This window comes from Neophocaena asiaeorientalis, unplaced genomic scaffold, assembly GCF_003031525.2.
Source record: "Neophocaena asiaeorientalis asiaeorientalis breed wild unplaced genomic scaffold, Neophocaena_asiaeorientalis_V1.1 scaffold527, whole genome shotgun sequence".
Classification (NCBI taxonomy): domain Eukaryota; kingdom Metazoa; phylum Chordata; class Mammalia; order Artiodactyla; family Phocoenidae; genus Neophocaena; species Neophocaena asiaeorientalis.
This window is the reverse complement of record NW_020173712.1, coordinates 1,474,173-1,487,265: the sequence shown is the minus strand read 5'-3', so window position 1 is coordinate 1,487,265 and position 13,093 is coordinate 1,474,173. Positions and strand designations below refer to the sequence as shown.

The 13,093-nt window shown below is 36.9% G+C and overlaps 1 protein-coding gene across 3 annotated transcripts in view; it reads left to right on the top strand.

Annotated features, from left to right (window-relative positions):
- The window catches only part of GABRB2 (gamma-aminobutyric acid type A receptor subunit beta2), a 283,903-nt gene that overhangs the window by 88,218 nt on the left and 182,592 nt on the right, over window positions 1-13,093 (top strand). For all 3 annotated transcript variants that reach the window (XM_024750626.1, XM_024750628.1, XM_024750625.1), the window contains exon 4: window positions 3,619-3,839. In XM_024750626.1, coding sequence (XP_024606394.1) covers window positions 3,619-3,839 — 221 coding nt within the window. The remainder of the gene's footprint in view (window positions 1-3,618; window positions 3,840-13,093) is intronic.

The following is a 13,093-nucleotide window of genomic DNA, read 5'->3' as shown; positions in this document are numbered from 1 at the left end:
TGAGTTAACTAATGCCTAGAGTTGTGTAACCACCACTACAGTTTAGATGCAGAGCAGTTCTGCTACCCAAAATCATTCCTCATGCTGTCCCTTTGTAGTCAACCTCTCCAGCACCTCAAATACCAGAGAAGCACTCATCTGTTCCTATAGTTTTACGTTTTCCAAAATTTCATGTAAATGGAATCATATACTATGTATTCTTTTGAATCTGCCTTCTTCGACTTAACTTTCTTTGAAAATCATTGATGATGTTGCATGTATCAGGAGCTGCTCTGAACATTTGCACACAGGAGTGGGACTGCTAGGTTGTATGTCAAATGTATGTTAACTTTGTAAGAGATTGTCCAGCTGTTTTCCAAGTGGCTGATTATTTGTATTCCCACCTGCAATGTGTAAGAGTTTTAGTTGCTCTGCATCATCATCAGCACTTGAAATGGTCAGTTGTGTTTTTGTTTTGTTTTATTTTGGGGGCCTTGTTCAACATATTTACTTGTGTACAATTTTAAAGTTTGGAGACCACCTACCTTTGGGATGTGGGAGCGTCACATTTACAATTTTCACATATACAATAGTGAATATGTGGATCTCACACTAACTTAGACATCTATCTTGCTTACTTGTTTGCTTATTTATTTACATTTGCACGCTCCAGTTGATTCACACTATTTGCTGAATATATTATGCTTTCTCAAATCTACTACCTTTCTACCTTTGTCAGAAACCTTTGAGCATATTTGTGTGGGTTTATTTTTAGATTCTACTATTTTATTGATCTATGTTTCTATCAATACTATACTATCATATTGTCTTAATGTAGTTTCCGAGTGAGTCTTGAAATTAGGTAGTGTGAATCCTCCAGTTTTGTTCTTCCCTTTCTAAATTGTTTTGTTTATTCTCGTTCCTTTGCTTGCCGTATAAACTTGAGGATCAGCTTGTTCATACCTACAAAAATCCTGCTTGGGTATTGATTGGGATTAAATTTTAAAACTTTATCTGCAGATCAATTTGAGAATTGACATCTTAACAATACTCACTTTTCAAATCCAGGAACTTGGTGTATCTCTCCATTTATTTTTGCTTTTGGCTGTGTTTGTGTGAGTGTGTGTTACTTTAAGAAGATAAAAGAGGCAGAAAAAATAAATAAGCTCACTATTGTAATGGGTTTTCCTCACATTTTGATTTTCTGCCAATCTGCCTATTAGTTTTCACTTTTCACAGTCCTGAGATAGTGGCTTTTTTATTCTTTCCAGGATGGTTAGTTGTGATTAGCAGGAGGGAGAGCCTGTAGTAGGCTTACTCCATCTTGCTCAGCATTGAAAGTCAATTGGTTTTAGTTTTGATTATCTAACTGCTTCTTACATGGTGATGCCATGTAAGCACCCAGAAGTTGTTTACTTGCTTTTTTTTCAGTTTGAACAAACCAACAGTGACACAGCTTCCTGAAGGCAGGCTTGTTGGATGGGTGTAAAAGATGTTTTCTACATAAAAGTTCAAAGCATTTATCCTGGGGTCATGAGGGTCTGGGAGAGAGAGTAGAACACAGAACCATTGTTTCCTTTTATGTCCAGTAACATTTATTTCGATTCAGCAACCTCTTCCTTTCTTGACAGTGTCATGGTGTGTCATTTAAAAATAAAAGAAATGAAAATTGATGTGACAGTTAGCAGAATCACCAGGGTCTGTCTCGGAGCATTTCTTAGCAGGCACTGCCTTGCTGACAAATAACAGGAGTTAGCATATGACTCTGGATCTCACAATATTACCATTTATTTAGCCCAAAAGAAAATACAATTTCCTGTGTCCAAACACATCTCAGCTGACTGATAAACTCCAGCACCTTCCAAACTGTGTTATCTCCCCTAACTCTTAAGAGAGTGGATGTAGCTTCATCTTCTAATAGAGATAATAATCGAATTTCCCATTTTATCTCCAAGAATCGGAAATCACTAAGTGTGTTCTCTCAAGCACAATATAAATTGCCTATTTTATTTATGGCCAAGTTTTTAGGCCGTTTGCAACATAGAGACATGTAAAAAATGTATCTGATCCATTTTCTGTTCTCTCGTTATATAATTCATAAGTCTTCAAGTTAGCTTTTATTATAAATCAGGATGTTATGCTAGAGATCCTCAGACTAACTCTTTATTAAAGCAGAGTGTGCTAGAACAGTCCAGAGCACTGACTAAAGTAATCCACTCAAGTAAATTTCACCTACAATTATTTGATATACCTCTAGGATATTAATATTCTTCTGTTAGAATAGAAGTTTGATTCTGTGCTTCTCATTCAGAAGTCAGCTCTACACTGACTTCTGAATGAGATAAAAATTTGTATATTTGTGAAACCAGAGAAAATATTTAAATTTTTTGCCGGAGGATTATACTTTTCCTATGAAGCTATTTAATGTTTTTAGCAGGTAATATTTTGCAAATCGTATTTTAAAATTGCATAGCCAAATTAAGATGTATAAATCTCAGCAAGGGTTGGAAAAACTCAGGGACTTCACAGCGATTGAAGTGTGTATTTTATCCACAAAAGTAGGCAAGTTTGTGCAGAAATCCAATAGGCATACCATATTGGATATCCATTCATTCATTATTTATGCCCTAGGACTGTGCTGGCTCTCAGGTTGCAGAGATGATTAATACATAATTCTAGTTTTGTTTTTTTTTTAAAGCCCTCAAGTAGGGCATTGTGAACTGATATTAAAATAGAATGGTAATTATCCTTTTCAAATGAATATTTGGTCCTTCCTTTAGTCATTCAAATGAGGGTGAAAGAGCAATTACATTGTACCCGTAAGGCCTCTAATGGAGAGAACATGTCACAATATGTATGTAAATAGTTTGTTCATAATTTATAGCTTTTTGTAGTTTACAGATTGCATTTGAGTTATATATTTAATTGTCATAGTAATCTTCTGATAGATCAGGGATATATTAAAAGCCCAGTTATAGTTAAGGAACTGAAGTGAAAAGAAGTTATGTAAATTTACTCCTAGAAATAGCTGGAAGATGCTGGAGCCTGGGACTCCAAGACCAGTGCTCCCTTTATAACGCACAGTTTCTCAAAACGAAAGAGCCTAGCCTGATGATCCAGAATCCCAAAAATTCTCGTGAAATACTAACTGAGCTAATATTTTTTAGATAGGTGGGAAGCTACATTAGTCTCAGTATAAATGTCACCTCCCCTAGGAAACTCACTTTGATCAGACAGATTGAGACTCTCATTATAAACTCTTATAATTACTACTGTAATAAATTAACCACTTTTTACAATTGTATTTATGTTCCACCTAAAACAATCCTGGGTACCGTACTTTAAGACAAATTAATTATTAAATAATTATTTCTTACCATCTTTCTTCCTGAATGATGTATGATAAATTTCACAAGGATATGCTCTCTTCACTTCTGTATATACTGTGGTGCCCGACACATAGTATGGGCTCAGTAAGAATGGGTTTAGTAAATTAATATTTGCCTATATGCGAATAGTATATGTTTTTGGTATTTGGTTGTGTATATTTTCTTGTGAATACTGAAGTGTTTGCCTGTCTCCCAAGTCCATTTATGTACAAAATAACCCTTTTTTTCTTTTATCTTCTCAATTTCACAGGATTATACCTTGACAATGTACTTCCAGCAAGCTTGGAGAGATAAGAGGCTGTCCTATAATGTAATACCTTTAAACTTGACTCTGGACAATAGAGTGGCAGACCAGCTCTGGGTGCCCGATACTTACTTCCTGAACGATAAGAAGTCGTTCGTGCATGGCGTGACTGTCAAGAACCGCATGATCCGCCTGCATCCAGATGGGACGGTCCTTTACGGCCTCAGGTCTGTAGCGTCCATTTCAAAATTGAACTCTTCCTGAACACAGTAGTTACTGGTTTTTTTTTTTTTTGGAGGGGCATATTGTGCTGTTTTTCTTAGTCCTCCTTTAATTCTGCTGATAAGCAGTTAAACCTCCTAGTCAATAGACATCTGAGAGCTCAGTGTTCCATGTTTACAAAGGGACTTATCCCAGCTAAGCCTAAGTTTTTCTGAATTATCTTCCAATATCAGCTGCTGATCCTAAAGCTGCTTTCTTTTTTTTTTAATTGCTTAAATATTTATTGTTAATGGTGGTGATTTTTTTATTTCCAGAAGAAGTGAAAAATTTATATATACACACATATATATAACACAGTTATATCCCTTGTCTGTTAACATTAGATGCATTAACAAATTTCTGTCAATTTTGTATTAACATTTCCCTTCAGTTGATAGAGAAATTTTAGAAATTATGCCACTTTGGAGGTTCTTGTAATAGTTCAAACAGGGTATGATAGAGGCCTGAAATAAGCTATGTCAAGAAAAATATAAATAAGGAGGCAAAATGTTTATACTGAAGGGCAAAACAATATTTTTTTTGGCTCATAAAGCTGCTTTCTTTAAGGAGTAGGGATAAACAATATCAAAATAGCTTAGACACAGGGTCTCTTTAAAGTGGAAAAAAATTATTAGTGCCAAATCCTTGTTTGAATGTGGCAGATATTCTGTTTCATAAATTGTTCCTGAGCTCTATGAACTGGGTCTGGTCCTCTGAGAACAGGAAGGCTTTTTTTGCCCTCTTACCTCCAAGGAGCAATCAGACTTGCAAGTAAATAGCCATCATCTCAGGTTTATTAATAATGAATTTACACTATTAAATGTACCTTTCTATCAGAGAAGAATTGTGATGCTCTGCTCTTTGGAGGATGAATTGTGAAATATGACAGTGTCTTCTTTTAAAGTTTATTTTGTATTAGATGGTTCCCTGGAAAAAAAGATGAAGAAATAAGATATCTGTCTTACTCTGAAAACATTGCAATGTAAAGAATTCCTCTCCATTATTGGGGAAGACTCTCTATTCTGAAATGTTCAGTTGTCTCTGATATATTCTGTTTTACGTGAACATGTGGTGACTTTTTCATAATAATATTATTCATTTATTGAACACTTGTTAGGGGTCAGACATTAGTGAGTGCACTCCATGTATTATTACAGTTACAATAACTTATAACAACCTCATAAGTTAAAACTGTTATGATCTTTATTTCAAATGAAGGCTGGTGTAACTTGTCTAAGATCACAGAGAAAGTAAGCAGTGAAGATGGGATCTGAGTCCTGTTCTAAGTTCAGAGCTAGAGCTCCTAACCATTACCGTAGGTTGCCTCTCACTCCCACACTTTTCTTATCTGTTATATCTAATTTTCATTATCTGCTGTGTTCATCGTTCCTGACTGGTGCATTGTCTTAGATCCTTATAAGCTAGCTTCTTTGTTTGTTTATCCTGTTTGTAGAGAAAATGGCATTTGTTTGTCAAGGGAGGGAGAGACTGAGGCCAAGAGAGAGCATGTTTGTACGCTGTGTCAGCCATTGGAAGTAAAGAGATGAATTGGATACAGGCACTGCTCACATACAGGCGTTAGGGAAAAAGAGAAATAGCGGAAAGATAAAATAAGTTGACTGGCAGTGTCTGCAAAGACTCCACCAATGTGGTGGAATTTGAAAGTACTTATGGAAAGAATTATCTTAGCAGATACATTGTGCTAAACTTATTGCTTGGAATCCACTACAGTTTATTGCTTGTGTCTATATGTTCAATAGTGGCTGCAATGAAAATATGGTATCACAAAGACCTTGATGAGATGGGGACCACATGGGCAGTGGAGGAATGCAAAGAGGTTGTAGTTCACATGTTTTAAGAGTTAAGCACAGAAAGAAGTCAGAATCCTGAAGAAGGCAGAGAGAAGCACAGAAATAATAAGTTACTCATTTGGCAGGGAGTGAGCGGGAAGAGGCCTGGGAAGTAGCAAGTCTTGGCTAAGCATCAGACCCAGTGCTGGATACATTTTTCCCATCAAATCTTCACAGCAATCATGTAGACATTACAATGTGTTTTCCTTTTTTTGGTGATACCCACATTTAGACCAGAGAACCAGTTGTGTTCTCTTTGTTATACCTAGCACTGACAAAGCACCTACACTGTAAATAAACTCAGTAAAGATTGTCAATGAATTCTGAATGTACATATGCAAAGTTGGATGGGTGGGAAAAAATCAACAATCAAGTCTTTGAGAGGGACAAGAGAGGGCCAATATAGATGATAAATATGGCTTCTAATCATTAAGCCAATAATCAGACAAAAAAAGGTGGTGGCTGTTCATTCTTGTCATTAAGACCAACTGGACACTATTACTGTAAATTATCACCCTCTCAGCCCCACTTCCAATAAGGGCTAATGGCAAAATGTGCAGGTTCCTGAACACATCTGACATGCATAAAATTAACACTCCCGGAGGAAGAAGAAGACTCACGGATTGTGATTGTTCTCTCAGTTGTGTAGTTAATCCTGAGTTTGAAATTGATAAGAGGTTTTTCAGGAAATTTGTAAATATCCCATTCCAGTTTTTACTGATAAATAGAACAGTTTATTTCACAGCTGAAATTTAGTGCAAGCCAGACATTCCTTTTCAACAGCAGAAGTTTCATTTGCAATAAAAAGTAAAAGGAATTCAATTAAAATTGCTGCTGCTGGATTGATTCAGATCTACTTAGTTCCTTCTCCTACTTACCCACTCTCCTACCCCAGTCATTCTCTGTTACTGATGGTCTGCTAACAAATTTGTTTCTATGTTCAATAGTGGCTGCATTCAAACAGCGTTTAGAATAGTAATAGTATTAATATTAGTAGTTAGTACGCATTAAAGGACTTAGCCTGTACGTGTCACTGTGCCAGAGCATTGCTTATATTATCTCATTTAAAATTGACTTTATTCCTACAAACTGGGCGCTATTGGTTGGTTGGTTTGTTTTTCTGTCTTACATGAAGAAATTAAGGAACTTGTGTACCAAGTTACACAGCTACGGCACCGGAAAGTATAATAGTTTGAATACAAAGATGTTGCTCTTCATTATCATTCTGTCCTACTCCTTACGTACTGGCAAATGGAAATAAAGAATAGTAGAAATCACCTGAGAGCGTGCAAGGGAAAAAAAAGAAGGTAAAGAAAAGTGATATGGAAACAGCTTGCATTAGATTCGTAGATACAGACTTTTTTTTTTTTTTTTTTGTGGTACGTGGGCCTCTCACTGTTGCGGCCTCTCCCGTTGCGGAGCACAGACTCCGAACGCGCAGGCTCAGCGGCCATGGCTCACGGGCCCAGCCGCTCCACAGCATGTGGGATCTTCCCGGACCGGGGCACGAACCCGTGTCCCCTGCATCGGCAGGCGGACTCTCAACCACTGCGCCACCAGGGAAGCCCCAGACTTTGTTTTTGATTGAGAGAATAAAGCCCTAGAGAACAGCAGTCCTGAGTCATGTATGGAAGATGCATCTTTAGGTTCTGAGAGTCACACCATTCCCAGTTTACTAAGGGATGATTTTTGCTGTGTGGAATCCGGGGCACAGACACGATCATTGCAAAGAAGTTGGTACGGGCAAGGTTCATCAGTCGGAATAAGGAGAACTGAAAGGCAATCATGAAGACCTAGACATAGAAAGCTGGTTCAAGGAAGACTTTAAATATAAGGCAGTGACCAATAAATTAGGTAGAACAAGTCCTCTGGGCCGAATGTCATGCATGTTCAAGGTAAAATCCTTTAAGGGCTTAAATGCTTCTTCTGTTGAGATGCACAAAGATTGGCAGGGATGAGGGGGCTGGAGGGGAAGTCATTCAGAGAATCTGAGTAAGCCTCTTTTGTAGAGTTTTCTTAGTGAAAGTTTTAGGTATTAAAACATATTAAAGATAAAGTAGTATGCAAAATATTAACGCTTGTTGAATTGAATGGTGGGTACATAGGTGTTTGTCATGCTCTTCTTTCAACTTGTCTGTATGTTTGAAAATTTCCATGATAAAATTTGGAAAAGAAAAAATGGCCTAGGAATCTCTGGTTCTATTATGTAAGAAATAGCACTCAAGATTTAAAAGTCTGAAGCCAAAGAATGGTATTTCTGATCTCTTAGAGGTAGAGAATTACCTGTATGTGACATGTGCTTTTAGTAGCTGTGTCTGAAAACGAGGTCATCTCATCTCAGAGGATGCATACTTAGTGGGTGGGATCCATGACCACAGACAACCAGGGTAAGCCATAACCCAGGGAGGAATGGTCATAGCTCTACCCTTAAAGCTCAGATAACCTCCTTGTGAAATCATCCTCCTGCAAGGATGTACCCATTGCTTTTGACTGTACAGCAGGAGCTGTGAGTCGACTCATGCTGAAACAGTGTGTTTGGATAGCATGAGTTTTAAGGCTAGCACTCAGCTAATTGACAGACTTGCATTAAGGTAGTTCAGAAAATGAACTTGGGAAGTTCAGAAAATGGAGATTGAGATTTAGAAATATGGGAAATGTTTAAGTTATTGCTGTTATAGGCTAGGTTTTAACAGTTTTCATTCTGATTGGATTTTTGTTTCTCCATTGCCAAAAACACGGATTAGCAGCTTACTCTCAGTTATTCCATTACTTTTCAGGTTGATAATCATTTTAGAAGGATAGAGTTTCCAATGCTGTGCAAAGAGATGAATGGACACAATTGGGCAATGCAACCAACTTCCTTAACAAAGTATTATGATAATGGAACTTGTATTTTTGTTTGGACTTTTGTCACTGACCTCTTGTTGAACCTTAAGCATCTTTTTCAGGTTTTAATTTCCTCATATATAAAAAGGGGGGGAGATCAATTAGATCATGTCATTTTAACAACCCAATCATCTTCTGAATCAAATGAGATCAGTGAATGCAAAAAAATTTATAATCTGACATCAGACTGGAAAGTGAAATTATGTATTTCGAGTGGCATAGTAATTGGTAGATAGTAAGTGTGCAGTGTTACTTAATATTTGATAAATAGATGGATGCTGGGGACACATGATTAATAAACAGAAGGCTGGAACAGAGAAATGTTTAGATACCAAGGCAGTGATTTTATATTGTAGAATTTTACCCCAGGTATCTTTTCATGATTCTGTAAAGATACTCCTTTGTCTAGAACAAAAAGGACAAGAGGAGCACGAGTGAGCACGTCTGTTGAAGAGAATGGGAAAGGTCTCGGTCAGGCATGTCTAAAATGAAAAAGGGGACTACCAAAATACTAAGAGGATTGAAACCTGCAGTGGAGCCAATTATCTCCAGCCATTGCACTGGCAAGCTGAGACGAAGAGGAAGGAAACTAGATGCCTGGCTTGAGACCCAAGTGGCCGTGACAACCTTTAGAAGCTGCCCTGTAGCCCCAAACCCAGTACCTCATTTGTAGCATGCACTCAGTAATTTTCGTTTAATCAAGCATTATATAGTTTCTCTTAAACCAGGCCTTTCCTCTTATTCTCATCACGTCTTATCGTGCATCTATTTTCTCAACCTTGTTTAAAGATCTGCAGGAATAATTAAGAAAAGTGATGAATAATGTTGTTTTTCAAGTCTAAGTTTATAGTTTGTGGCTAAAGAGCAATAAAATCCTTAAACATAGATTCTTACCTTCACTCTTGGCTAGTTGATAACTCAGTTATACCAATATGATCATAAAATAAAATACTTGCTTTCTTTTATGATACTATTTAGATATTTCTGTTAGGAGATATAAGTGGAGGTAGGGAAGAATATTTTCTTGGGATGAACCCAGCTGTAGAAGTGGTGACAACAGACTTCTTATTGACTAGGCAGAAGAATTCCTAGCAATTTATAAAGCACATATTCCAAACAGATTATCTGTATTTTATTCCAAAATAAAATTGGCCCAATCAAATTATTTTCAGAACACTTCAAGGAAAAATGTCATAGAAAGTATAGGATTTCTGCCGATGAATTCATCTAAAGCACTAGCCAATAAAAATCAGGTTTAATCTGGTGTTGACATGGCATCATAAAGAATGTTACATAGGTATAATTTAGACTGTTATTTACTTAAAGTAGGAGATAATTATTAGATTTCAGAAAGCTAGTGATAACTACACTGATCAGAGAATTAGGAGAGCTGCATTCTAATCTTACATTTAGTAGTTCTTATAATTATTCATTTAAATTATTTCTAAATTTTATTATCACTCCCAAAATCTCAATACCTGTGATTTTGCTAATCTAGGACTTCTACCTCATTATGCATACAGCAGTATTTAACGTGATATTGCAGTGCTTTAGCAATTGTAGTTATCTTCTTGAAAAAAATCTTCTGATTAATTAAGAAGGCAAAAACAAAATCAGTGCACTCAGGTATATAAGAAAACCTGAATTATCAACTGATGGCACCCTTTTGTGAATGTAAAAATGTATATTTTTTATGAAAATTTGGAATCTGAATCCCAATTGGACTGTATATGCTACGTCATTAACATTATATCATAAGCATTTTAGCACATTACTAAATTGTTCAACAAAAACATGAAAACAAAACCCATTTCCTCTTATGAGATGTTACATAATTATTTTTAAACATTTAGAAAATACAGTTAAGTTATGAAAATATAGCTACCCTTAATCCTATCACACCTGCATCTTGCTTTATACTCTTCTGGATATTTTTCTAGTAATAAAGCATATAGGTAATTTGTCATAAAACAGATTCACATTATACATGGAATTTTCTGATCTTATTTTTTTCTTTAACCATGAGTGCACCATAAACATGTTTGCCATGTCAATAAAACTCTGCTCACCATCATTATTTAACCATTATAAGACATATTTGGGATATATTCCTTTATCCAATATAGGATATGGTTTCTGGCTTTGACATAAGGTGAAATATGTAGTTATTGCTAAAAATGCAGGACTACTATTTCAAATTTACTTAATATTTTAGTGACAAACAGGCAAAGCTTTTTGCAACACAATTTGTAATCTTGTATTTGTGCTGTTGTAACTTGTGGTGTCATTAGCTAAATAAATGGCTCAGGAGATGTACTGATGCTGATTATTAGGACAGTTCTTATGGAAGGTGTGACTTTCTTACTCTTCTGGTAGTAGTTGACCTGTCTAAAAATAGCTGTTTGTCTTTTGGTGTGAGGGGGCAGCCCTTGATTTCATATGTCTGTACACCTCCCATATGTAACATTGGGTCAGCAACATGTCACTTCTGATTAAAGGTTCACATTCTTAAAGGAAGATTCAACAGGAAGCAGAAGGCAATTCAGCCACCTCCCGCTATGTATGTTCTGTCATTGGGAAAATGGCAAAGGATAACGTTAGCCTGTAATGAATTTAGACAGGCAAGGTTTATTAATTGTATCTTCTTCCTCTACTCCTAAAGCTTTACCACAGGGTATTCGGCAAGTGAATAACTGAGTAGCCATCTCACACTGAAATGTAGTCTATTAAACATTAATATATCAATTTTTTTACTTGGATTTCCTAATTGGTTTAATTCATTTTCATAGAGATATGGAGTGAATGCATTTTGTCAAGTAGAACAACAGAGATTTTATTAAGAATATCAGTTCTTCTGGCCAGTGTGTGAGACCCTGTGCTCTAGATTCTCAGTCTTCTAAACAGGAAAAAACACCTTCATCTACCTCCACCTCCGTGGGAAGAGACACATACATCCTCCTTAAAGAGCTGTAATTAATTTTTTTTTTTTTTTTTGGCTGCGTTGAGTCTTCGTTGCTGTGCGGGGGCTTTCTCTAGTTCCAGCGAGCGGGGGCTACTCTTCGTTGCGGTGGGCGGGCTTAGCATTGCAGTGGCTTCTCTCTTGTTGTGGAGCATGGGCTCTAGGCGCACAGGCTTCAGTAGTTGTGGCTCCTGGGCTCCAGAGCGCAGGCTTAGTAGTTGTGGCACACGGGCTTAGTTGCTCTGCAGCATGTGGGATCTTCCCGGACCAGGGCTCAAATCCATGTCGCCTGCATTGGCAGGTGGATTCTTAACCACTGCACCACCAGGGAAGTCCCTGGATGAATTTTTAAAAGAACTTTCTTGCCCATTTTTCACTATAAAATAAAATTATTTATATGAAAAGTGAATGTATTTAGAAGTAATTTCTGTCATCTTCAAGTTCACCTTCTTCATTATTACAGAAAAGAAAAGGGAAGCTCAGAGAGGGAAGTGATTGTGCCTAACATCACACAGACAATTGATGGCAAAGCACAGAGCAGAATCCCAACCTCTTGACTCCTAATCCAGGGCTTGTTATTGTTCCTGCTGCTGGAGTCATTTGGTTACTTGCCGTCATCATGGTCTGACTGACCTCAGCGAATAAGTCAAATCCAAACTGGAAATAGCAGAATCAGAATTACACCATTAGGTGTAATCCAGGGCTCTTTTGGTTGCAATATTTTTGCTGGGTTTTTAGATAACAACATTTAAAGAGGAAAAGAAAATCTGCCTGACTTCTTTTTCTCAAATATTACTGACTCATCACATTCTTGTAATCAGTGAGTCTCCTTTGCTACCCTAGTTGTCTTCATGTCCATTAATTTCAGTCCAATGAGAGCTGAATGTGGCAGAACTGAAACCAAAGATGTGAAAGATGAGTGGTCAGAGATTCCAGGGGTTTCAAAGCAGGAAAGACACCAACTGCGTTCCCAATAAAGATATGGATCTTGTATTGCAGACCCAAAGAATGAGTACAGGGTGTCATCGAAGTGGGCCTTGTCTGCAAAGAGGAGAAGACCTGAAACCCCTGAGAACACGCCATTCATTGGCTTGTGGATGTATCTGTATACAGCATGGCTATACGTAAGCGCATTCAGAAGTAGCACTAGCATAGTCCCGATTTCGCTAGGAACGAGCCCTCTGGGTCACGAGAGTACTGGCAGCATGGAGAGAAGCCAGATATTTATTTTGTCTTGTTTTATTTTAAGAAAAGTATTTTCTAGTGGATGATTAAAACTGTTGCTGTTGTATATGTGCTTGTGTGTGTATATGTATATGTCCCCATTTATAGGTATAAATATGCATATGTATTCATTTATAGATTTGTATTTGTGTGTATATGCATATTATATATATACACACACACATATACCTGCAACATTTTTTTCTGTTAGCTTTATATTAAAAATAAAGAAAACAGAAATGACTCCATTAAATCAAACTTGAAACCATGCCTATTATCCTCACCATTAGTTTAAAGATCA